The 23,749-nt window shown below is 36.8% G+C and overlaps 2 protein-coding genes across 5 annotated transcripts in view; both read right to left on the bottom strand.

Annotated features, from left to right (window-relative positions):
* LOC118266615 (death-associated protein kinase related) overlaps positions 1-16,045 on the bottom strand; it is a 162,439-nt gene extending 146,394 nt beyond the window's left edge. For 2 of the 4 annotated variants that reach the window (XM_035580064.2, XM_035580063.2), the window contains exon 1: positions 15,468-16,045. In XM_035580064.2, the coding sequence (XP_035435957.1) occupies positions 15,468-15,613 (146 nt within the window). In that variant the 5' untranslated portion in view covers positions 15,614-16,045. The remainder of the gene's footprint in view (positions 1-15,467) is intronic. The other 2 variants (XM_035580061.2, XM_035580062.2) reach the window with 1 other exon arrangement.
* A 3,429-nt stretch (positions 16,046-19,474) lies between these two features.
* Positions 19,475-23,693, bottom strand: LOC118267113 (glutathione S-transferase 1-like). Its single transcript, XM_035580911.2, has 6 exons — positions 23,671-23,693; positions 23,176-23,319; positions 22,797-22,855; positions 22,477-22,627; positions 22,087-22,280; positions 19,475-19,696 (listed from the first exon to the last, which is right to left on the bottom strand). Exons 2-6 carry the CDS (start codon positions 23,314-23,316, stop codon positions 19,570-19,572), a joined length of 672 nt encoding a protein of 223 aa, XP_035436804.2. The 5' UTR covers positions 23,317-23,319; positions 23,671-23,693; the 3' UTR covers positions 19,475-19,569.
* Between the last annotated feature and the right edge of the window lie 56 nt (positions 23,694-23,749).

The following is a 23,749-nucleotide window of genomic DNA, read 5'->3' as shown; positions in this document are numbered from 1 at the left end:
CTTTTTAATATAATATGAATATTTATAACACTGTTTTGTTTATCTGAATTGTGATAGGCCACCATTTATAGTTTATAATTAATGTCATGTTCAATGTCTAATTTGATCTAATGAAGCTATTTTCCTGATAAACGATATATTTGTTATATTAAACGATTTAGCACGTAAATATTGCGGAAAGGTCGTGAACGCCACACGTCTCTATAATTTATTGATCTCTATGTGCGTAGGCGCAGCCCACATACCATTAACTCAAATAACTATGGACGACCGTCCTGTAACTAATTCGTTTTCGCATACCTAATCCAGAATTAATTAATATGGCAGTGAACATTTCTTATTTATTGACAGTGACAAAAAATTTAATTTATTAGTCTTCGTTGAATGACAAAGCTCTATAATTACGATTTTTAAGATACAATCTAAAGTATGATTCATCTAACCGGCATCAATCGAATTTATAACTTTTGTGAGTCTCGTCAAGCACATAAATAAAAAAGAGGCACGGGAGAACAAATACTAATTTGAAGTAGTTATTTTTATAACAAATGATTCTCTCTATAAGAATGAAATAAAAAATACAGGTAACACTGAAGACATCAAAGCCCTAGAGCCCATAACATTAAATAACACGTTACACTAATAGAGGCAATTAGCAGAAATGTTTACACAAATTAATCACGACCCGAACACATCCATCCACCACTAGGGATGACCATGCGCAATTAATGAGAGATAATCTTGTTCATACAGTCACTATTTCTGATGAAACTAGCAATCGTAAAATCTTTGCAGTCGATGTGAGAACTCGTCGGCAAATGAAAACATTGGAACCGGAATACATGTCATAAGGCGGTTTCTTCATAGCAAAGTAACATGTGTACAAGTCTATAAATATTTAAATATGCTACAGAGTTCACTTAATATTTCTTTAAGAGTAGGTAAGAATCAAACCAAATACGGAATAGAATTATCAGATTTAATTCGTATAAGGTGCTACGAGTATTTACAAAACATTTGAATTGTGGACGAATTACGAGCTCAAGGAACCTCTAAATCTTAGTATCCAATAAGCTTACATTACATACGAGGAGGAAGAGATGTTTTATCGATGCGAGCCTGGACAAAATGCCGCATACCAATTATGGGGGACGCAACACTAGCGTGAAATATGGCCGGCGTGGCCGCAGATACCGGTGAGATTTGCCCTAGGAGTAACACTACGCGGTGTTGAATTACATGATTTACACCCTTCAATACGTACATAACAAATATCTGATACAGGTATAAAACAACACGTCCACAATAAAGATTAACAATACAGATGTTTGTATAACCAGTTCGGATATCGGATACATTAAAACAGAAAACTAGAAGAAGTAAATTAAGTAAATAACGCATAAAACTGATACAGGACAGGCAAGTGTAAAAGAATGCTGTTATTTACAAGAAAGTAGAACCTGACTAGAAAACTGTAACAATTAAGTTGGAAGATGAAAATAATGATCATCGCAGCAGCTGACCTTGAGACAAGAAAACACTTAAACAAAGACTGATCACAAACAACACTTATTATCTACTGTGCGAGAGCATGTGACAAGACGAGATCGAGACCGTTGCCACACCGGTCATGATGTGCGAACGCATTCCTGATTTGATACAGAGAACGCTGCGTCAGCGACGGTGCAAGTGTACAAACACATTCACACACGCTCAAATGAATATTTACACGAGCGCTTGCACAGATAACAACACATTTTGAAAGTATCGTCGAAGCAAATAAAAATTCCACCACAATAAACACAGAACCAATTAGCAACAGAAAAATAAGTAAAAAGAGAAATCGGTTCCATTATCGGCTGTTCACGGATCCGTACAAAAAATCAGCTGCTGTTACAGTTTACGGTGGCAATAAACGTTATTTGCGCTGTCGTCAAATTCTGCCTTTAGTTTATTTTTGTGTAATGGCCGTGACCTCTTCACCGGGAGATATCAGCGAATGACCAGCCGCTCTCGCCCCTCTATCGCTTTCTTCTGACCCGCTTTTCATAAACAATACTTCGACAACGGCACACCGCTCGCTCGGACGCGAGAAAGTAGCCGATAACATGCAAGAGGCGATGCCAGTATCAATTTAACCAACAGCCATAACATGGCCCTGCTGAACAACACTGCCGATGCATGTTGCAACGAGAATCTAAATACCCAATTGGTTACGGAAAAGTAATATCCGATTGCGAATGCAGTTTAATTTACAGTGTGAACTATTACGATAAACAATTCGGATGAAGTGAGGTGGATTTTCAAAATAACATTTCTGTTTGTTTAACCATTACACAGAGTTTCCACAACATTATAACTACAGTCGCATTTTGATGCGACACGCCACCCTAATTGAGACAGATTATTCTCTATTCAAAAGGACAGCCGCGCGGTACCGTTACACTGGGGGAATAACAGACCAGATGTCGCCTTTATTCGTTTACCGGCGACGTCGTCAAGTTCCAAGCTATAATATAAAACTTCATTAGCTTGGTATATTTAGTTATAGATTTACAAATTAGATGTTCGATCATTCTCGTCTTGTACAGGCAAATCAGGCATTGTTTAACGAAATGAGGATGTACAGAGTAAGAGATCTCGGCCACAAAACAATGAAGGTCATAAATCACAGTTTCCTTCGTATAACAGTTGCATCCTACGGCAGAAGCTTCGCGGCGGCAATCCGGCGCACTATCTAAATTGATGGTTTCCGGTGCACATTAGAGCAGAGTCTATCGCGCAGCTGTCTGCGTACGCGACACACTTCATTTGCCACTGCGCGTGCGCCCCGTAGAAAGTGACGCTTTGTCATCGTCCATACTCGCCCAAAATCGAACAAACTAACGTTAGAAAGAGACAAGTAAATGCAAGCCGGTGCAAGGTAAAACGAGAGGGTCTTTCATTGTGTGAGAACACTGAAGTCGCACATTTGGCGTGTTGGCATCCGCGCACTCTGTTTCACGGTTTGTTTGATCTCGCACATCGGCAGGATTCTGCGTCGACAGCATTATCCGGACAATATCTGAACACTAATTTATCGGAGCGGACGATGTTAGTTTCTGAACATAGAGATTGTGATCGAGGAGGTTTCTCGTAGCGGTCATCATCTATGTTTACCATAATAATCGGTCACCGAACCGTGCAACTACATAATTGAATCTAATTTCCGGTGATTTAATCATTACAGATCCATCAGCTGACACAGTTACAGTTCAAAAAAATATATTAGTAATTTCAGCTTCAATAGTTATTTTGCTACCGATAGGATTAACAGTATTATTTAAGTAGAATTCTAATAGTTAACGAAGTTTTTGTCTAACTATTTATTATTCAACGTGATTAGAATTTTTTATTACGGTCCATATTAGTCGCACACGTGGGTGGTTCTGTATCCAAGTAACAATTGATTAACTCTAGAAGACCGTACAGTAGGAGATACCAAACACACGAGAGATCGGGTTACGGTCGTTAATCAAAGCACCTGACTAGGAAGAAGATAAAAGATAACTCGTCTTTGGCGACAAAAAACCGAGAGTTGAGTGACGACATACAGCCGACGACGACGGCAGTGGCCCTCACTCCTAATGGCCTTTTTAGACACGTTAACAACGTTCCACGAGGCTGTTTTCAGTTCATCACTCCTAGAACATTGAACTCTTCTATCCTATAGATAAATATTTCGGTAGTTATTCGTTAGCTGACAATTTGATCATCTCGCTGTTTGTGACCATCGACAATCTCGAAGCAGCAGACATTTTGACTCGTTGTATTAGTCATCAAGAAAAGGTTAATTAAAAATTAATATTTTGTATCTCTCACAGGTTTGTGGCTCACGGATGAGTCAGTGGTCGGAAGGATGATAATCGTTTAGATCGGTCTTCGATTACGTCACCACTGCCTCTGTAGGTACAAATCAATATTTTTTGTCCCGAAACAAACATACAAAGATTGTTGAATTTTGACTCGGTAATCGAGCTAAATATAACCGTTTAAAAATGAACTTACTGTTGTGATAAATATGGTAATCATTCACTCACCTGAAACAAAGTAAGGTAACATTAGATAAGTTGTATAAAACATAGGGCTAGCCAAGAACAATGGGCGTAGAGAAAGGCCAAAATAAAGGTCAGGGCTGCGACGAGTGTCCCATTAAATATTCATGGGTGTATTCGCATATTGTATGACAAAGAACATATTTTTAATGCGCTTGGTGCAATAAGAGAGGACAACGCTTCAACAGAGAACTCGGATCATAAAATGGTACAAGGTGACATTGAGAATACGTGAATTGACCGGCGCCGGCGACGGAGGCGGTGGCTCTCAAGTTTTTAGTTTTGCATTTCCTCTTATTCAGATATTTTTAGAGACTACGCTAAATATTTGCAGCATCTTAAAGGTAATTTAAGAACACCTTCCATTTTTTTTTCGTATAAATGCTTTAAGCTTATGTTTAATTTAAGAAAACCCTACTGCAAATTTTTTGGAAGAAACATATTTGTATTATGCTTCTTTTTCATTACAGGAAAGTCATGTTAAATCCAAATCTTGGACTTTCTTTTGCTGCGTTGAATGAAATCTTTAGTAATTTCAATTAATTATATTTAAAACGATCCTCTCGATTATTTCCCCACTTGTGCCACATGAAGGTATCGTGGTTGTGCCGCGGGGCGGTGCACGAGTCTGCACGGTTATGCTAATGCACAGATGCGCCTTTTCAGACCTGTGCTCGCCTGACCACCCCGCAAGCACTTACAAAGTTGCACAACCACCATCTACGTATCTACCTAGGCAACGATGCTCATATTCGCAACAACTGCAACAAGTTATGCATGCGGTTATACCAAACGAAGATTCCCAGATATTGACAGGACAAAAATGGTAGATAACCTATCTTAGTAGCAAGCAACATTTCAAAATATTGATTGGTATTTGTTCCAGTGTTGCCATTCGTCTCTTTAACTAAATAGAATAATAGAAATTTAATCTTAGGTGTTCATAAGATTTAATTACCCTAAGCCATAAATCGACTCGATCTGGAACCTAAGTACAGCTAATGGCAAATACTTAAGTACAAAAGTAAGACGGGCATTTGTTTATTAATAATACCGATTAGGTGTATAAAATAATCATAATATAAATCCTTCAAACAAAACAAACTTTATATTAATGAGTGACCTTAACAACGTTGCCTAATTATTATTCAAACGTTATGAAATACATGGATCACGTAACCGTGTAGTATTTTAATCACACAAATCAACCTACCTATTACGTACATTTTTAAGTAACTAAGTTGTGGATAAGCAGAGCATTAATTTCTGATCATATAGCAAATAGAGAACTTAGTGTGTTCAGTTTGATGTGTGGGGAGCTGGCACGGCCGGCGACGGCTCCAATTACCCGCCCCGCTGCGCACGCGCCGCCGACTACGCTGCCCTTGGACTAGCTGCTTACTTCGCACACGATATAACCAAAACAAAATGTGTTCAGTTCAAGCCAAACATTCGGAATGGAATGCTGTCTGGGTTTAAGTTAGAATAAGCATAAATTAATCTAAATCCTGAATACCGCATCGGCGCGGTTCTAGTCTATCCGTCTGCGCAAATAAGCAGAGTGCAGCGGTCGTAATCCTGGCTGATTGTAACGTATGGGGGATAGATCCGAGCGGCCGACAGACAAATTCGCGCGGTCCTCTCCTTCGCGATTAGCATGACATTCCATTTCTTCGCCGGATTGAGCCGTCAGAGGCTACAGGAGATTTACGGCGGCGATAGCGAGCGCCCTTCCGCCGTGCTGATAAATAGCCTCTCTAATTATATTTACGCAGCGCCGGTCGACGCGCTATAAATCCCCACCGTGGTATGCAGGAATAACATCGCCGTTTACAGCCAATACGAGCCGAATCGTAGGATCCATCATCGCTGACGTGAGTATTAGGTCGAAATTAGTAAACTAGCAATAAAATGTAATGCATTTCAGCATTAAAGTCAGCATCACTTACACAAGTTTAGTGAGCAGCAGCACGCTCCACAAATCATGTCGTATAAATAGAACGCATTCTTAGGCAGGATGCACGTGAACGTGACGCCCGATACCGTAGCTACCGACTGGATGGAAATACTCCGGAAGTGTACAATTAAAGACAAGCGAGATGCGTATGACGGACGAGTCACTGAACTCGGTCCAAGGTTATGGAAGGGAGTGTAAATAGTCTCAACGGCGAACCGCATCCATCAAGCGTGCAAACAGTGTAACCGAGACACGTCAATATTAGTCCGAGACCTTTGTACGGATACATAGGTATTACCACCTCAACGCATTTGCATCCATACCGATAACGACGATAAGGTAAATTATGTTTCCAGGTAGAGTGAAGATAATGACATACGAAATAAATAAGGTAAGACTTGGCCTAATTTCTTAGGAAAGTCCATTTATGTTACACTAGCTTTTGCCCGCGACTTCGTCCGCGTGGTTGTGTTAGTGGTTGGTGGTCAAAATTAAAACGCCTCCTACTCTTTTTATTTGCTATAAAAAGTAGCCTATGTTCTTTCGTTCCCCATAAAGTATCTAAATACAAAGTTTCACTGTTACAGCTTTAAAAATGACGAATTTCCATATGACCATTCATCCCCTATTTTTACCCACTCTCCCCTATGTTACAGCTTTAAAAATGGCGAATTTCCATATGACCATTCATCCCCTATTTTTACCCACTCTCCCCTATATTTTGCAATAAAAAGTAGCCTATGTTCTTTCGTTTCCCATTAAGTGTCTAAATACAAAGTTTCACTGTTACAGCTTTAAAAATGGCGAATTTCCATATGACCATTCATCCCCTATTTTTACCCACTCTCCCCTATATTTTGCAATAAAAAGTAGCCTATGTTCTTTCGTTTCCCATTAAGTGTCTCAATACAAAGTTACACTGTTAGAGCTTTAAAAATGACCAATTTCCATATGACCATACATCCCCTATTTTTACCCACTCTCCCCTATTTTTAACCATTCTCCCCTATTTATTTTTTTGCAATAAATAACAAAGCATGAATAACAAAGTTATGACATTTCATTATCTACACTAATATTATAAAGAGGAAAACTTTGTTTGTTTGTTTGTTTGTTTGGTTGTAATGAATAGGCTCAAAAACTACTGGACCGATTTTAAAACAATAAAAAACAATAAAAAGTAGCCTATGTTCTTTCGTTCCCCATTAAGTGTCTAAATACAAAGTTTCACTGTTACAGCTTTAAAAATGACGAATTTCCATATGAACATTCATACCTTATTTTTACCCATTCTCCCCTATTGTTTTGCAATAAAAAGTAGTCTATGTTGTTCTTCAGGGTCTATTCTTTCTCTGTACCAAATATCATCAAAATGTTCGGTTTACTGGTTTAGGCGTAACGGCGTAAGTGTGAGCCGCGACCTCTCCCGCACGCGCACCCCTGGCCTTAGCGACGTCCACTTCGCAACGGGCCGTGAAGCAGAAATCGTAATATTTTAATTTCACCACAACTTCAAAACCAAACGTCCAATTTTAATCATTCAAAGACCAAATATTATCAACATAAACTGTACTTATTGATGAAATAATTTATTTTGATAAGGATTAATAGCATGAGTAAAATAAACGCGTTTAAATGTAGTCCAAAAAAATTCAAGATTTTTAAATAAAAATGTGGTTGTTGTGCCTCACTCGACATAGATAGGTATAGTGTGTCGCGGACTTTTTTGTAGATATTTATCAGATCTACAAATAATTATAACATTTTATGGTTCTATCTTTTGTAGTTTAGGCAGCGTACGCAAAATAAGTAACTTCTTTGGTTGATTTTTTTCAGTTTGTGTCCGAAAAATCCAAATATCTTACGGAACCCTATTTTTTTCCAAAATAAAATATAGCCTATGTTACTCGTGGATAATGTAGCTTTCGAATGGTGAAAGAATTTTTAAAATCGGTCCAGTAGTTTTTGAGCCTATTCATTACAACCAAACAAACAAACAAACAAACAAAGTTTTCCTCTTTATAATATTAGTGTAGATAATGAAATGTCATAACTTTGTTATTCATGCTAATGCTAATACGTCTGATTCAGGCGAAAAGCAATTGAGCTCACTGGGGCATCCTAGATAGATCCAAACACTAACGTGTAGTGCCCAGGCTAAATGTTAACTTTATTATAGTTAACATATTATTTCTTCTTTCAGATTCATTAAACAAAATTTTACACTAAGCTAAAATCAAGCATGTTTATTTACTTCGGTCAACAAAAACAACGTAAACCACATATTTAGATCTAAAGAATAATAAAGTGTGAGTAACTACTCCGATATTCTAATATTCCATACGATATCGTATTCTAAAATTAGTTCATGACACTAGTCTGATAGGCGATGCCATCTTGCATATCCAAGATTGTCAATACTAAAAATATTGTCAACGATAGACAGGACTGCGCCGTAGTCGTCGAGCCGATAATATCGCAGGAATAATCTAGGTATGCGATCCATCCAACTATTTCGAGACTGTGATCTTCTCGCCAACACAAATATAAACATACAATAACCGCCTCTCCTGATGAAGTAATAAGACAGTTGTTATTATCGAGTGCAGGTCGCATAACTAAACGCGATAGGGAAGATCGAGTCGCGTATCATAATCAGTCAACGTTTAATTCATACAACTTGTCAAGCGAGCAGTTTCTTAGCTGCTTCGTAATTAGGTATATCGAGATCTGAGTATTACTGCCCATATCTAGACGCCGAAGGTCGGCCAGACTTTCGCTACGTAGCGGCGCTGCGTGGCCACATTATGCCAAGTGGCCCAACCCGAGTGTCGGAAAATCTAGTCGCCTACACGAATGCGCGGTTAATACGCGATGCAGACACCGCGCGGCGGCGATCACATTACCATACAGACAATCTAAAAGTCAATACAGGAGCCGTGTTGACATTGGCCCACCGTTACTGTTGGTTTTGTAACGATATCAAAAACCCGCATTCCAGCGGCTGTGTTGTTGAATGAGAGGCTCGATTGTTCTCGAGCGGCAAGCGAACGCCCACGTGCGCCGAGGTGTCGCGCTGATTGCACAACCAGCGGTCGGCGCACGCCCGCCTGCGATCCCGACACAGGTGACCATTTGCCCGACGACCTTGCGAATGAAGGGCAAGTCCATCGACCACAGTCACCAGGACGTCGTAAAAGAATTACCATACCTCCAAATTACATAATTACCAACCAAAATTGATGAGAATAGATGCAGTCGTAGTTACATTCAGGGCGGTAGATGTAGTAAAATAGATCATGGGTTAAGAAAAATAGTTGTTTAGCCCAACGCAACGGTAGATAAGGTATGGTATATGCGGCGGACGCGCTGGCCTCGCTCGCGTGCCGCTGCATACGGATCGGGTTTCGTTCCGCAAACTCGAGATAACTGCAGCACACCGTCGAGACTCACTGCATATTAGGAGCCGACTTTGACACATATGCAGCAGTAGCCTTATTGTAACCTCTTACTACTGTTGTCTTATTTGAATTAGAAATGTGAGGTTCCGCTTTAGTCAAATAACTAGTTAATTGAGTTTCCTGACCGCTGCGTTGGTTAGTCATGTCATGATGCCAGAGCATTCCGAATGTCTAACGGGCTACGGCTAAAAACAGCGTTCTAATAATCGACACTCGATCTAAAATAGCCTCGTGACAAACGAAACCGAAAGTGATGCGTGATGCAACGGACCCGAATTTAGCTGGTGCAGCCCAGGGCAGTGCATCGGCCGCGAGGGAACGCTGAGGCCGGCGCCGCGGGTGCCAAACGGCTGGCATTTCGCACTAATGACACGAATAAGATATTAGCACGGATAGCTTGCCAGTCGGCGCCGGCATCCAACTCAGGTATTCGGGCCGATCGTAGAATCAAAATTAACTAACCCGCGACCGATTTATATCAACAAGGTATTTATAAGAAGGTAAGTTAATTTAAATCTTTAACAGAATGTGAGAAAAAGAAAACCGTTATGTCACCACATGAAGCTTATTAAATAATTCAACTGTGTAATCCGATGGACTTGGAGGTGTCGTTGATATGCAAAGCTTGTTGGGCATAATCGTCTGCGTGCATGTGCATACGTTTGTAAGGGCGTGTGTGGAGGGAGGCAAAGCGGCGGTGACACGGCGGCCGCGGGTCGGAGGTCCGGCCGCATTCCGCCGCCGCATGAAAGTGAAACCGCTTCGACGACCAACCGCTCAGCTGTAGAAAGTCCACGATTACATCTCGCCAGCGCCGGCGTCGCCGGACGAGCAAAAACTGCTATCGCGTCGAGTCGCGCCGGGCTCCCGGGAAACGAGGCGCCCCAGGCGACGTCGCGCGGAGAAATTGCCAATAACCGCTGGCGGGCGCTAAATGATTCCTTTCATTTACCTACTCAAACGCCAGTCGGCCATACCTTGTTGAAATGTTAAATTTCACTTAAACTAACCGTAACCAAGTGACCGGGGGCTATTTCCGATAGTTGACTTTTGTGATAAATATGAAATAAATAACACCATCTAATTATAGAAATGATCTAACGTTATTTTTAATATTCGTTACTCCTATCGTGTGGAACAAATGTTAGAAAGAACGTGCATATCCAGTTTGGGTATCCTATTAGGGTTACCTAAATAGAAAATATAAATTAAATCACGTTAATCAAATTACATACGAGGTGTACATTTTCTATAATCGTGAAATTGATCAAAGAAGTATGTCGTAATATTCTGAATACCTAGTATATTTATTAGGTTAAGTGATCTTCCTCGGACTGGTTTAAACGCTCGCCCAAGTTTGTTGCCACTAATATCCATTTGCGGACTCATATGATGACCACTCCTTTATTGGCGTAGTAGTTCAGTAGTCTGTTTGCAACGGAAACATACTAAGTAAATACGTGAACCTAATGAGCAACACTAAACGATGACTTTGTGAATGGTAATTAAAATCAATTCTTCGTACTAATTTTATATGGGTTTCTAATAAGCACGAAGCATTCCATGGAATATTTAATGCATGCTTTGTAGTTTATGTACTGAACTGCACTGTACTGTACTCGGAGACATTTAATGATTACTGAAACTATTTCTTAACAACGATTTTATTCCGAAAAACTGTCATGAAATAACTCTGAGTACGGCTGTAAGAGTCAGAAAAACGATTGATAAACTTTGTTTTGTGTTTGTTGTTTTGTGATTGTTTAGTAATTCTAGATGTTGCACCATAGAAGATCCAAAGAACTGCTTCATTTCTTAGAACACAACAAAGGAAGTATATTGTATATCAGAGAACCGAGCTCACATTTTAACACCATCGCTGTCTAACAGTATCTGCGAAAATCTAAGTAATTAACTAATGTGATTATTATAAAAACTCACACTGCAAGACTACGACACATGGTGAGGGGAAAAGGCACCTTTTTTTCCAACCAGTAGAACTTGTCGGTAGCCGGTATAGAAGAGGGGAGAATACTAATCATTTGACAAAAACTACAATTAACTGGTTGGCAGCTAAGTAGGACCGGTAGTAAAGAACGGTACACCCGTGACTGCATCGTCACGAACTAAAGAAATGGACGGTTTAGAACGATGCAAATTAAATGTTCGCATAAAATAATGGTATGGCGTGATACGGCAAGCGTTTTGATACTTAACGTATGTTGAAGTTAGTTAAAGGAATAATTATTTTATTTGCACGTATTTATTTAATTTCAGCCATGGTCGTCCCACTGCAGGGCAAAGGCCTCTATTATCCTTATTTATACGTGACTAAAATATATTTTCCTGAAAATTTACAAAAATATTGCAGTTTAGAATCTCAAAAGTAAAATAACCACATTCTGAACGTGACGTCTGACGCCATTCCCATAATTGCGTCATAATTGTGTCAATTCTGGAAATAGACATCGGGTAGGAAATTATAAAATTCACTTATAATACATGTGTACAATGCTACGTGTGATATTCATAATTCTAGTACTATTTACGTGTTATACTTGTTAGATAGCTATCGTAATCGAACCCGTCTACAACTCGAAACAACAGTATGATGTGTTTTACGTCACACACACATAATAATACATATGTATGTCTTACTAAATGCTGACGCGCAACGAGGCTTGATAAATGATACTCAACTTACTCGCGATTATTAATTAAAAATGCACTTTATAATTATTTTAATAGAGTAGTATCTCGTTTTGTTTTTAATAATGTATTAAATAAAACGAACTATTCAGGAACGTTGCGATTCCTATGTTAATTTAATTTGCTTAAATAGGTAGTTATGGTCGAGTAACTAACTAATTAAATTGGTAATGAAAAAAATACATAAGTTATCAGTTATTGGTCAATATTACACCTGTTTTCGTCGTAATTTGGAGTTTTGGAGAGTTCATACTTAATCTTTTACTAATCACATAGATTATTTGTAACTATTATACACAAGTGACTACATGGAAATATTTGACCATGATAGTTAGTGTTGAATAGCAACAAGTGTGGTAGGTAATTGTACGTTACATTACGTTAAAATCGTCATTTGAACATGAATTTAGAGTATTGTTTGACCAGTATCCACTTTAAGTAGTGATAAGTGCCTATTAGATACTAACGTCGGATTTGATAAACGCAATCAGCTGTTTTAAGTATTCACAATACTTGAACAACTACAACTACTACTGGTAGGTAAAATACCTACCTATTGATTCCGTTCAGAATATTCAGATTGACTTGTTAATTAATATTAATTTCATTGTTATATGCAATATTGATTAATATGTCACTAATCTTATACTATCGAGTCTATAACAGCGCCTTCTAAATTAATTAATTCATCAAACTGGGTCGGGTAATCAACTTCTTGCGACCAACAATAACTACATTAATTTAAATACTTACATATTGATATTATTATCAATTATAATGTCAATTAATTCTACTAGTCACTAGTAGAATTAATACACGTCGTTACACTAGTAACTAGTGTAACGACGTGTTTCTTATTAGGGAGGTTAGTTATGTACTGCAACGCAATTCGTAGTAATTAGACTCTAATTATTATCCTCTAATTATTAGTGGAATACCTATGTAAACATTAAATTAGGTAGTTACTGTACTTTACTTTTTATAATCTTTCAATTGTTCTAACAATTTCTTAGTACAAATCGTGTTCTACTTAGTACGCCTACTACCTGACACCAAGATAAGATAATTCAGTTATTTTTTCGTAATCTTAATCCACGTAAGCGCGTTAAACTTAGCGCCTTACTCGGAATTCTTCAGAACCGTACAAAATGTTCTCGTGTAGAGCAATTCAACGGATAGAATGTAATCAATATCATGAAATTTTCGGTACATGCAATCTAGTATTGTGGTATAATTCAATACCGTGACAATTACATTTTTTCACGCGTTTTTCAATTCTATTCTGTAAGAGAATAGACTACTACACACTACACTACCTATTGTTAAAGATTTGGGGGTCTATGTTCACCAGAGGATGTCTTCTTAATTCAAGAAAATATAAGGGTTAATTTAAATGATGATGACTAAAATAGCAAATCTACACGACAAAAGTTGTCAAAAAGTGTACCTATGTACTGTCTCATGTCTGTAATATAGGTTCCTATTATCGTTATAGTTATTTCACGAAACGAACTGTGCTTTAAAACTAGGTACGTCAACCCCAACCGCAAAGAAAGATGGCAGCTGACAAATAAAGGCGGGAAAACGGACATTCAAGTTGCAACGGCTGAATGGCCGCGTTCCTCGACATTTGATCACAATGCCGACTTTGTGTTCGTATGCACGGCGCATATTCTCGACAGACTGATTGATTCACTAATTATGTCACGTTGGGCGACAGGACGGCTACCTACTTGACGTTTAATGGGAGACTGATGTCATGGTTTTTAGAAGCAAGATTGAGGTGTAACCCCTCACTTAGAAATGAGAAAGTTACACTATGCTTATGTACATAACGATAATAACTAATAGCCTAAATAGCAAAAGACAAGGATTGAAACCTAGGTAATTTAGGTAGATAGAAAAATTCTAGGATCATAACATCCCTATGATAGAAGCTTATAACAAACAAAAAACGATTGTAATTTAGTTAAGTAAATGAAGCCAACTATGGTTCATGAAATGAGTAATAAATATAGTAAAGGTAACAAGGAACTACCAAAAATATAGGTAGTTACTTAGTTTAGTATCAGATCAGTAATTGTATACATAACTAGTTATTTATACAATTTATTAGGCCACTAAAGATGATTACAATAACTTTAATTAGGTATGTTTCCATTTAATTGGTCATTTTGTGCTATGATTGTTGAATTTTATTTGTAATGCATGTAATGAATGAGTTGTTATTTTTTTTATGTAAGTTATTTTATGTAAGTTACTAGAAAAATATAAGCAAATTGCATATTTTAACAAGATTATCTAATTACATGGTATATTTAAATGAACTGTAAATACCATTGGTCATTAATTACAAATACATAGTCTAAACAATTGTACAAGATTTATGAATATAAAAGAAAAAAACAGTAAACTAGATAAAAATCACATTTTAAATATTACCAATGTCATGATGAAACCTTGTAAATGAAATAAAACTGTTATCATCTTCAAACAATTCTTATTACATCAATTAAAACTTCTAGAAATATAGTTTTTAAAAAGATAAAGTTATTTATTAAGTAAATAAGATTTTATGCATGTTTGTACACTATGTTGGTAACATCATTTTGTTTGCATTGAAAATTGTTTTAAGTCTTCCTTTATAGCGAAAAATACTTGTTATCAGTGTTATCTTGCTCCTTTACACTCATCACTCATTATTATCAAGAACATGCTGATAAATAGTTAACTTTGCCATTTTGTAACCATATTGAAAACAATATAAATTGCACTAGGCACAGGTATCTTCCATTCTGCCAATTTATATCTATTGTATTGGCTGTATGACACACAGTTATGATAAAGTTTTAGATTATAGACTGCCAGCCACTTTGTGATAACAATAATATGCATAAAATATCACATCATAACACATTTTATACACTTTTTTGAGACTTAAAACACATTCCAATAGCACAACTGAAACCCTTTATGTCATTCCTGGTAAGAATTCATTAAAACTTGTTAAGATAATGACACAAAAAAGTTTGTAAATAGTTTTAACAACTTTGACAGCTGTGTGTGTGTGGGTAGGAGTGTGGGACCAATCTATCAAGACCAAGTATGCACGCAAAAAACAAAACGTGGTTTTTGCTTGCAGTTCCTTTGCTTGCGTCCTTAGCTACATTCACGAGTAATGAAAAAAAAACTTATTGTTCGCAGTCTGTCGTCAGGTATACGAAGTTTAAAAGTAAGTTTGTTTACCTTGCAAAGGGTGTCTGTTCGACGTGGTAGACGGAGGTGATGGGTTCTGTGCGCATGAGGCTGCGGAGCCGCTCCTCGGGCAGCTCCAGCAGTCCATCACTCGCAGTTTTGAAGTCAGCTTTACTCAAACCACTTAAAACACTCATTTTTAAAACGTGTAGACGACTACCGACCGAGTCGAAATCGAAACGGTTACAACTCAAAGCGTCACTAAACGAATCACAATAGTCCTTATATCAACGTATACACTTATTAATGTAAAAAATGGCATCAATTAGACCACATGAAACATTTTAATGCCTCCGGTTTCTCAAAAGGTAACCGAGTGCTCTCCGTTGTCATTGCGAGAAACGGTTACAAATTCATTCAAAACGCTCCACTTTGAATCGGCACGATAATTAAACAAACTTCAGTTTCACTTCATAATATTGTAATGAAAAAATATAATTTGTTTATTTACACACGCGTTCCGGAAAAACTAAAAATTGACAAGCGCTGCGGGACAGCTGCGCATCGACGAGTCGACCGCACTTCGCCGTACACGTTTCTGACGTTCCGTTGAGACTCGAACCGAGCCTGCCCATACCATTCAAATTCCGATTCCAGCGAATGTCGTTGTTCCAACGTTTTAAGTTCGAAAGTTGCAAAGCAAGGTCAATGTGTAAATAACTTAGAAGTTTTATTCCTCAACAATAGATGGCGGTTTTATCTAAAGAACGTACATAGTACAAAGAATTAAGAGATGGCGTTAGTAACTCATTCAACAAGTGGTGTATAAAAATAGGTTACATATTTCACTTATTTCTTGGTATAACAAACATGGGTATTCTAGTTAAATCATCATCATCAATCATTTCCGCATATTTTAAAAATAATCCACACACAAACACTATACGTAGCGCCACCTAGTGGTAATAAAACAATAAACATGATTGAAGTTTGTAAACAAAATTCTAGATGGCGTTTAAAATAAAGGAAATAGGAACATGATAGGAGTTTGAAAAGTTTTTGATACTGTGTTTTTGTCCACAAGATGGTGATAGTGCGAACTTCTAGATCTTCGTCCAATAAGAAATTAGGTAGTATCACAATTAATATTTTGTGATTAGTCTTCCTACATTTGCGCCATCTATACCCCCCCATATTAAATGAATACTAAAAGCATTCATTAAAACGGAGTTGAAGGTTGAAAAATTAAAATAGTGCATAATATTTATTATCCTTTGTAAATATACATTCATCTGATCCATCCATAACACTGGTCTACAAATTTTGACTTTAAAATAGTATTCTTCAAGCAAAGTAGTTTTTTTTATTTATCTTCACATGCTGGTAACGAAAACAATAATTATTTAGATAAATTAGTTTCCATTTATTAGAAACGAATTTATGTTTTTTTGCCACTCAGCCAATTTCTCAAACCTTTAGGACACGGATTGCAGCAGAAATGTGAAACCCAGCTTTTGTCCTGGTGTGATACGTCTTTGTTAAAGTAGTAAGAATAGGCTTTTTTATCATATTCGATATAGAACACCTTTGTTTACTAAAAATATCACCTCTCCGCAAAAGTAACAAAAATTGACGGGATTATTCACTCATTTCCGAGACATTATGTTATAAAATATTTTTTAGTTTCACTTTTTTTTCACTTTTAGCACATTTATTATTCAGTAATACATAACATAGCACTAAAGTACGATATTTTTAACATTTGATGCCAACTAACAAAGTTAATCGTAAAATTTGGGAGATATGAGGTATCTTGAAAACTTAAACTAATAAATTACTTTACTTATCAAATCGTATTTAGCATGTATAGACAAGCAAAAATTAGTTAAAATTATTTCGGATACTTTTTCATTGTAAACTAGTGTAATCAGTCAAATAAGGTATTGCAAAAAGCTTTTCTACTCTCATCTTGCGATTGATATCATACATAGGGGAAGTCCGGGAGAGTTGAACCACTTTTAATATAAAATACCATAATTATTTGTTTATTGGGTTTAGAGAATCGATTATACACTTATGTGATGCCTTACTTTAGTAGGTATATTTGTGCTTAATTATATTGCTAATAAATGCGCTAGTAACATTTTATTGGCATTTTACTAAAAAATGAAAAATGAGTCAAGTCTCCCTAACAACAGGGACACTTGAACCGAGGTATGGGGAGAGTTGACCATATTGTTTTTGTGGAAAATAAAAATCATTTTCGGCTTCAATCATAGTTTTAATATCTTATCTTATACAGTAATTAACTTGTTTTTAATACTGCTATCAAAGAAAATGTAATTAACATAACATTCTTCAGGGTTCCAAATGGCAAAAAACGGAACCCTTATAGATTCGTCATGTCTGTCTGTCTGTCTGTCCGTCCGTATGTCACAGCCATTTATTTCCGAAACTGTTGGGCCTACATAGTTGAAACTCTGTAGGTTGATGTATTTTGATAACCGCTATCCGAATTTTGAATAAAAATTAATAAATTTAAATATTAAAGGGCATATACATGGAACTGATTAAAAAAAAAATTTTTCAGCTAACCTATCCGTGATGGGTGTCTATGGATAGGGCTTTAAAAAAGGCATTAAGGTTCCTAAAACCATTTTTCGTCAAAATCAACCGTTTGAAAGTTAGACGCTTCCAAAGTGAAAAAATTAGTGAGTGTAAGTGTAAAATTTTAAAATAAGAGAGTGAGAAAACTAAAAAAAATATATGCTGTAGATTTCAATAGAAACTAACAACGAAAATTGGTTTGAACGAGATATCATTATTAGTTTTTAAGAAATAAAACATTTTCAAAAACCGCAAATATAACTTTGTCGTTCATACAAACACTATGCAAAACCAAGTTATTTTATAACTTTTATATTGTGGCATCTATTTGCTACTACGGAACCCTTCATGGGCGAGTCCGACTCGCACTTGGCCGGTTTTTTTGTAAAATTGTTTCAAAAATGCCATATTTATTTTTCAAGTTTGTCGAATAGAAGCGCCTCCCTTAATTTCATCTATGGCATTTTGCAATTCCATTTTTGTGAGTTTTTTTCGTTTGCGAGCATTTTCAGGAGGCTTGTATTGAAAAGGCATCGTACAAGTTGGCACTGCAAAAACAATAAATTATATTAAGACAGAAAAAATATATTAAGTAGGTATAATTTCCCTGCACAGGGAGACATGAACCACTGAGCAAGTCTCCCCCAACCACCCTGGTGCAACTCTCCCGCTCACACTAATTCCCAATTTAGTTTATGACAAACAAAAACCGCTGATCGTAGAGAAAAAACACTAAGCACACGTCAAACTACATTTGTTTGGCAATATAATAATATCAACACACAATACGTACCTCAATAAATAGGACAGCAATCACAAAACTACTTAAAACAAAAAAATATACTCCGCAGCAACAGAAACACGTTTTACATTGTCACTGACGAACCACACCACTAAGATGCAAAATGGCTGCATACTTATGATTGGCCTCTTGAGTGCGACCAATGAATGTTTTGACGTTTCGTTCGCACTAAATCCAAATACAATTTTGAAAGGTGGTTCAACTATCCTACCTGGGCAAGTCTCCCGGTTTTCCCCTACCTAACTGGTGACCAACACCCAGTATTTCAGCCCCACAACACAATGTGTAGGTGTGTACTAATTTATTGCTTTTAGTGTGGCAGAGCCATAGTTCGGCACGAATGAACCGGCTCGACAGGAGTGATACCACAGTGACTTTACAGAAAACCGACGTGAAACAACGCTTACGTTGTATTATTGTGTTTCGTTGTATAAGTGAGTTTACCGGAGGCCCAATTACCCCCCCCCTTCCTTCCCAATCTTCTCAATCGCCGATTCCCAAACAGCCCTTAAATTCCTAACCCCCAAAATGCCGACAATGCACTCTGGTGTTTCGGGTGTCCAGCGGAGCGGCGCGGCGGCGATTGCTTACCACCAGGTAAAAAATACTAAGATTTTCTTTAAAATAAAACTAAGAACTATATTTATTTTAATAATTTTATTTAATTAATTACTTAGGTAAGGAATTTAATACAAAAATACAATTAATTAATTAATTAAAAATACATTATATTCATACAATAAATTATTTTCTATTTTTCTGCCAGGCTGCATTGGCGAATTCATCTAAAACTTTCACACCTGGTAGTAAGATCTTCTTGAATGATGGGTGCTCTTCTAACCTGGACATCCACGCAGACGTCAGGGGAAACCTTTAGAAAAAAAATTGACAGTAATTTTATTAAAGAGAATATATGGATATTATAAATATTTTAATACTGGGTGATGGAGAGCTTGTATAAATAAGAAAAAAAGCTTAAATAAAGCTTGACCGACCATAATTTCAGATTTCGTGCTATTAGATTTAAGAAATTGAGAAACTTTCGAAAAACTAAAAACAAATACAATTCTTTTCTCAAAATCAGTTTACTCACGTAAATTAATGGAGAATTCTTCTCTTCATCATGAACAGCGTGCGCCGACGCGCCCATTAATTTACGTGAGTAAACCGTGTTTTAGTTAATTTAGTATGCTCACGATAGTTACTTATTATAAAAATCACTATTAGGTAAGACCATTTGAAAACGAGACAGTCTAATAAAGCTGTAGGGTTCAGTAAGGCAACGCACACTAACGTAAGCGTTGCTTATATAGGGTGTCCCTGAAGTCGACGTCCAACAGGCACCAGATGATCGGAAAGGTTCCAAATGTTATCAGAAAAATATAAAAAAATTCTAAGTCCTACAGTTTTTAAATTACAGTGACTTATGTGTTATACACGAAAAAGTACACCCTGTGCCAGTCTTTTGACTCTTGTTGCTACAAATCTTTATTTTTTCGTCTGCAGTCTTCCTTACATTATCCTGAATAGTGCTCTAGTAATACGGAATCATAAATTCTTAGCCAACTGCTTTAGATTGGAAAACATTGTTAGTTTTAGAGGAACCAAATACTCTGAATAAAATTTTCACCTTACTTTAAGTGACTGTACTGAATAAATTATGTATGGCGCTAGTAGTGGCAAATTTCACCAAAGTTGGCGCATTTAATAAGGATTCTAAAATGGTATAGCACTTTGCACATTATTTCTTAAATTCGACACAAAAAAAGATTTTTCAACAAAACTCCGTTTCGATGAATATGTTTGAACTTACTAAAAATTCTTCTAGTGTACTCAAATCATACGTTATAACCTCGTATGCACTAGACAGCACTTTGCACGCTATTTGTTATCATCATGTTGAAAATCAGCGAGGATCTCTTGTCAAACAACATTGTCTGTTTACCCGTGATTTCGCTTGCAACATTCGTCGGCAATATTATCGCTAGACGAACTGGTGTTGTGCATCTCGAGCCATCGTACCCGGGCTTCGGCATTTTAGCTGAGCACTGGCTTTCTTGCGCCGTGTTATTTATTTTTTAAATTATTTTTTGCTTTACCTGCAATTCCTTGTAACGGTGCAAATAACTCTTTCTCGACAAACTAAAGAATATTTGATGCTTCATCCCGCATTTGATCACAAGGCATGAACACGTAACTTAATCGGAGGATTCACCCATTTCTTTTTTTTTTTTGATGGGGTTATGACGAGTAATTGTGCGTAAGGGCTCATGTACACCATACCACTACCGCGTCGATATGCTGTGTACATGAATCTGCCGCGTCCGTTCCTTTTGATTGTGTTTGATGCACTATGAACATCATATTGCAATCATTCAATATTATTTAGTGAAACATGATACACAACATCAGTTCCTCTAGTAAGTCTATTAATATTGCCAACGAAAGCTGCAAGCGAAATCATGAGTAGACAGACAATATTGTTTGACAAGAGATCCTCGCTGATTATCAACATGATGATAACAAATCGCGTGCAAAGTGTTGTCTAGTGCATACAAGGTTATAACGTATGATTTGAGTACACTAGAAGAAATATTAGTAAGTTCAAATAAATTCATCGAAACCGAGTTTCGTTGAAAAATCTTTTTTTGTGTCGAATCTAAAAAATAATATGCAAGGTGTTGTGCCATTTTAGAATCCTTATTAAATGCGCCAAGTTTGGTGAAATTTGCCACTACTAGCGCAATACATTTTTTTTTAAGTATGGTCACTTAAAGTAAGGTGAATATTTTATTCAGAGTATTTGGTTCCTCTAAAACTAACAATGTTTTCCAATCTAAAGCAGTTGGCTAAGAATTTATGATTCCATATTACTGGAGCACTATTCAGGATAATGTAAGGAAGACTGCAGACGAAAAAATAAAGATTTGTAGCAACAAGAGTCAAAAGACTGGCACAGGGTGTACTTTTTCGTGGATAACACATAAGTCACTGTAATTTAAAAACTGTAGGACTTAGAATTTTTTTATATTTTTCTGATAACAGTTGGAACCTTGCTGATCATCTAGTGCCCGTTGGACGTCGACTTCAGGGACACCCTGTATAAACTATTGTCACGCGCTTAGCGCTCTCTGTTGTTATACACTAATCGTAGATGTAACACCTAGGTATGTGACCTAGTGAATAAACGATTTAAGTGATTACTATCTATCATTATACACAGTACCTAAAAAGCTAAACTCTAACCAGATCAACACTCACTTCGAACCATCCAGTTTATGAGCAACCTGGATGGATATGGCAGTAGCGCCAACGCTCAGGTCGGCTATAGTTAAGTGATCAGCTGCAATATACTTGTGATCTTTCAAATACGCCTCCAGCACGCTGTATGCCGCATCAATTTCCGCTTTATGCTGCTCTGTAGGACCGTCTAAGTCTCCGAATACAGCTGGTAACTAGAAAAAATAATAATATTAATAAAAAGAAAATTTTATAATCTTGCTGACTGTAGATTTGGAAATTGACAGTAAAACAGCAGCATGCCGTATTATCTTCAAAGAAGCAGGCAGATATGTTTTTTTTTAAGTATGGTTTTAGATTTCAGAGACAATTTTAGTGATATTGTATGTTTTCAGAAATATTAATACTTACAACACAGCCCAACAGTTTGAGGAAGAACACGCCAGCATTGAAGAACATGCACTGGTCGACAAGGGCGCGCGTGCGCACGTCGCTCGGGTACAGAGACTCGCGTAGTTCACCTCCACTGTACACTGATAGCAGGTACTTCATGGTTGCATGGCTGGAGGAGAAATATAATTAGGAATTACATAATCGTTAAGATAAATAATTTTTTGTTCAACCTGATGATTTTTGATTATCTTGATGTTCCTTGGGAACCTTTCTCAATGAAAGAATGATTTAGTTAATAAAGACTAATAACAATTAATAGTAAATGATAAATACCTAACCTTTCAGAGATGATAAAGTCGCCGTCTATCAATGTCGGGATAGTTCCCATAGGATTGCGCTGTAAAATAAATAATTCTGTAGAATTTATATAAATTATATTATAATAAATAAAGTGACAATAACTCACAATAAACATAAAATAAAGACTGGCTAAAGTTTGGCTAAGCCTTGCTATCATAACCCAACAATCAGTTTATAAAAAAAAAACTAATTATTATATTTTTCGGTCAGCAGACGCGACGACGGTCTCCGCGTCGTGTGTCGCGGAATGCTGCTCATGAATATGAGTCTCTAGCATAGCTTAAAATTAGTCGAGTTCCTCGTTAAATAATTACCTGACATTGATAATATAGACCATAATATCACCCTTTGTTATACCTTCAGATGTTCCGGCGACTTATGTTCCATGTGAGGTAAGCTGACGTCTTTCAGGTCCAGTTCCAGCCCGATGATATCAGCCAGCATCCGCACCGCATTTGATGGAGGGCTGGAGTTGCTCTTGTATAGCAGTGGCGCCATATTCTTTATTGATAAAAAATATGTATTTATCTATACTAATCTGTACTAATATTATAAAGAGGTAAACCTTGTACCTATGTAAAATGTAGTTTGGCGCTAGTCTAGTAGCGAAGCTAGTTATAATTTTTTATTTAAAAAGAATGAAGGAAATCCTTATCATTGTAACGTGGATCCCTATTTATTTAGGAACTCACTCAGATAATTACAATAGGTACTACACTAAAACTCAGGATAGGTACAATACAACAATAAAAAAAATTAAGAAATTGGTATAACTTCTAACTAAAATCATAAACTGGTTAGTGAGAGAAGAACTATTTAATTTAAAAATAATTAAATTGATAGATACACAACCTTTACTCTAAAATTCAAAATAACACTATACAAATACATACCTAATAGTATACTTACAAATATATGTATGTAATCTCGA

Source organism: Spodoptera frugiperda, chromosome 23 (genome assembly GCF_023101765.2).
Source record: "Spodoptera frugiperda isolate SF20-4 chromosome 23, AGI-APGP_CSIRO_Sfru_2.0, whole genome shotgun sequence".
Classification (NCBI taxonomy): domain Eukaryota; kingdom Metazoa; phylum Arthropoda; class Insecta; order Lepidoptera; family Noctuidae; genus Spodoptera; species Spodoptera frugiperda.
This window is presented reverse-complemented; position numbering and strand designations above follow the sequence as displayed.

Coding starts and splice junctions, on each gene's coding strand:
- LOC118267113 (XM_035580911.2), bottom strand. CDS start 23,316: ATGGCGCCACTGCTATACAAGAGCAACTCCAGCCCTCCATCAAATGCG. Junction 22,856..23,175: donor AGTCGCCGGAACATCTGAAG/GTATAACAAAGG, acceptor TTTATTTTACAG/CGCAATCCTATGGGAACTAT. Junction 22,281..22,476: donor TCAAACTGTTGGGCTGTGTT/GTAAGTATTAAT, acceptor TATTTTTTCTAG/TTACCAGCTGTATTCGGAGA.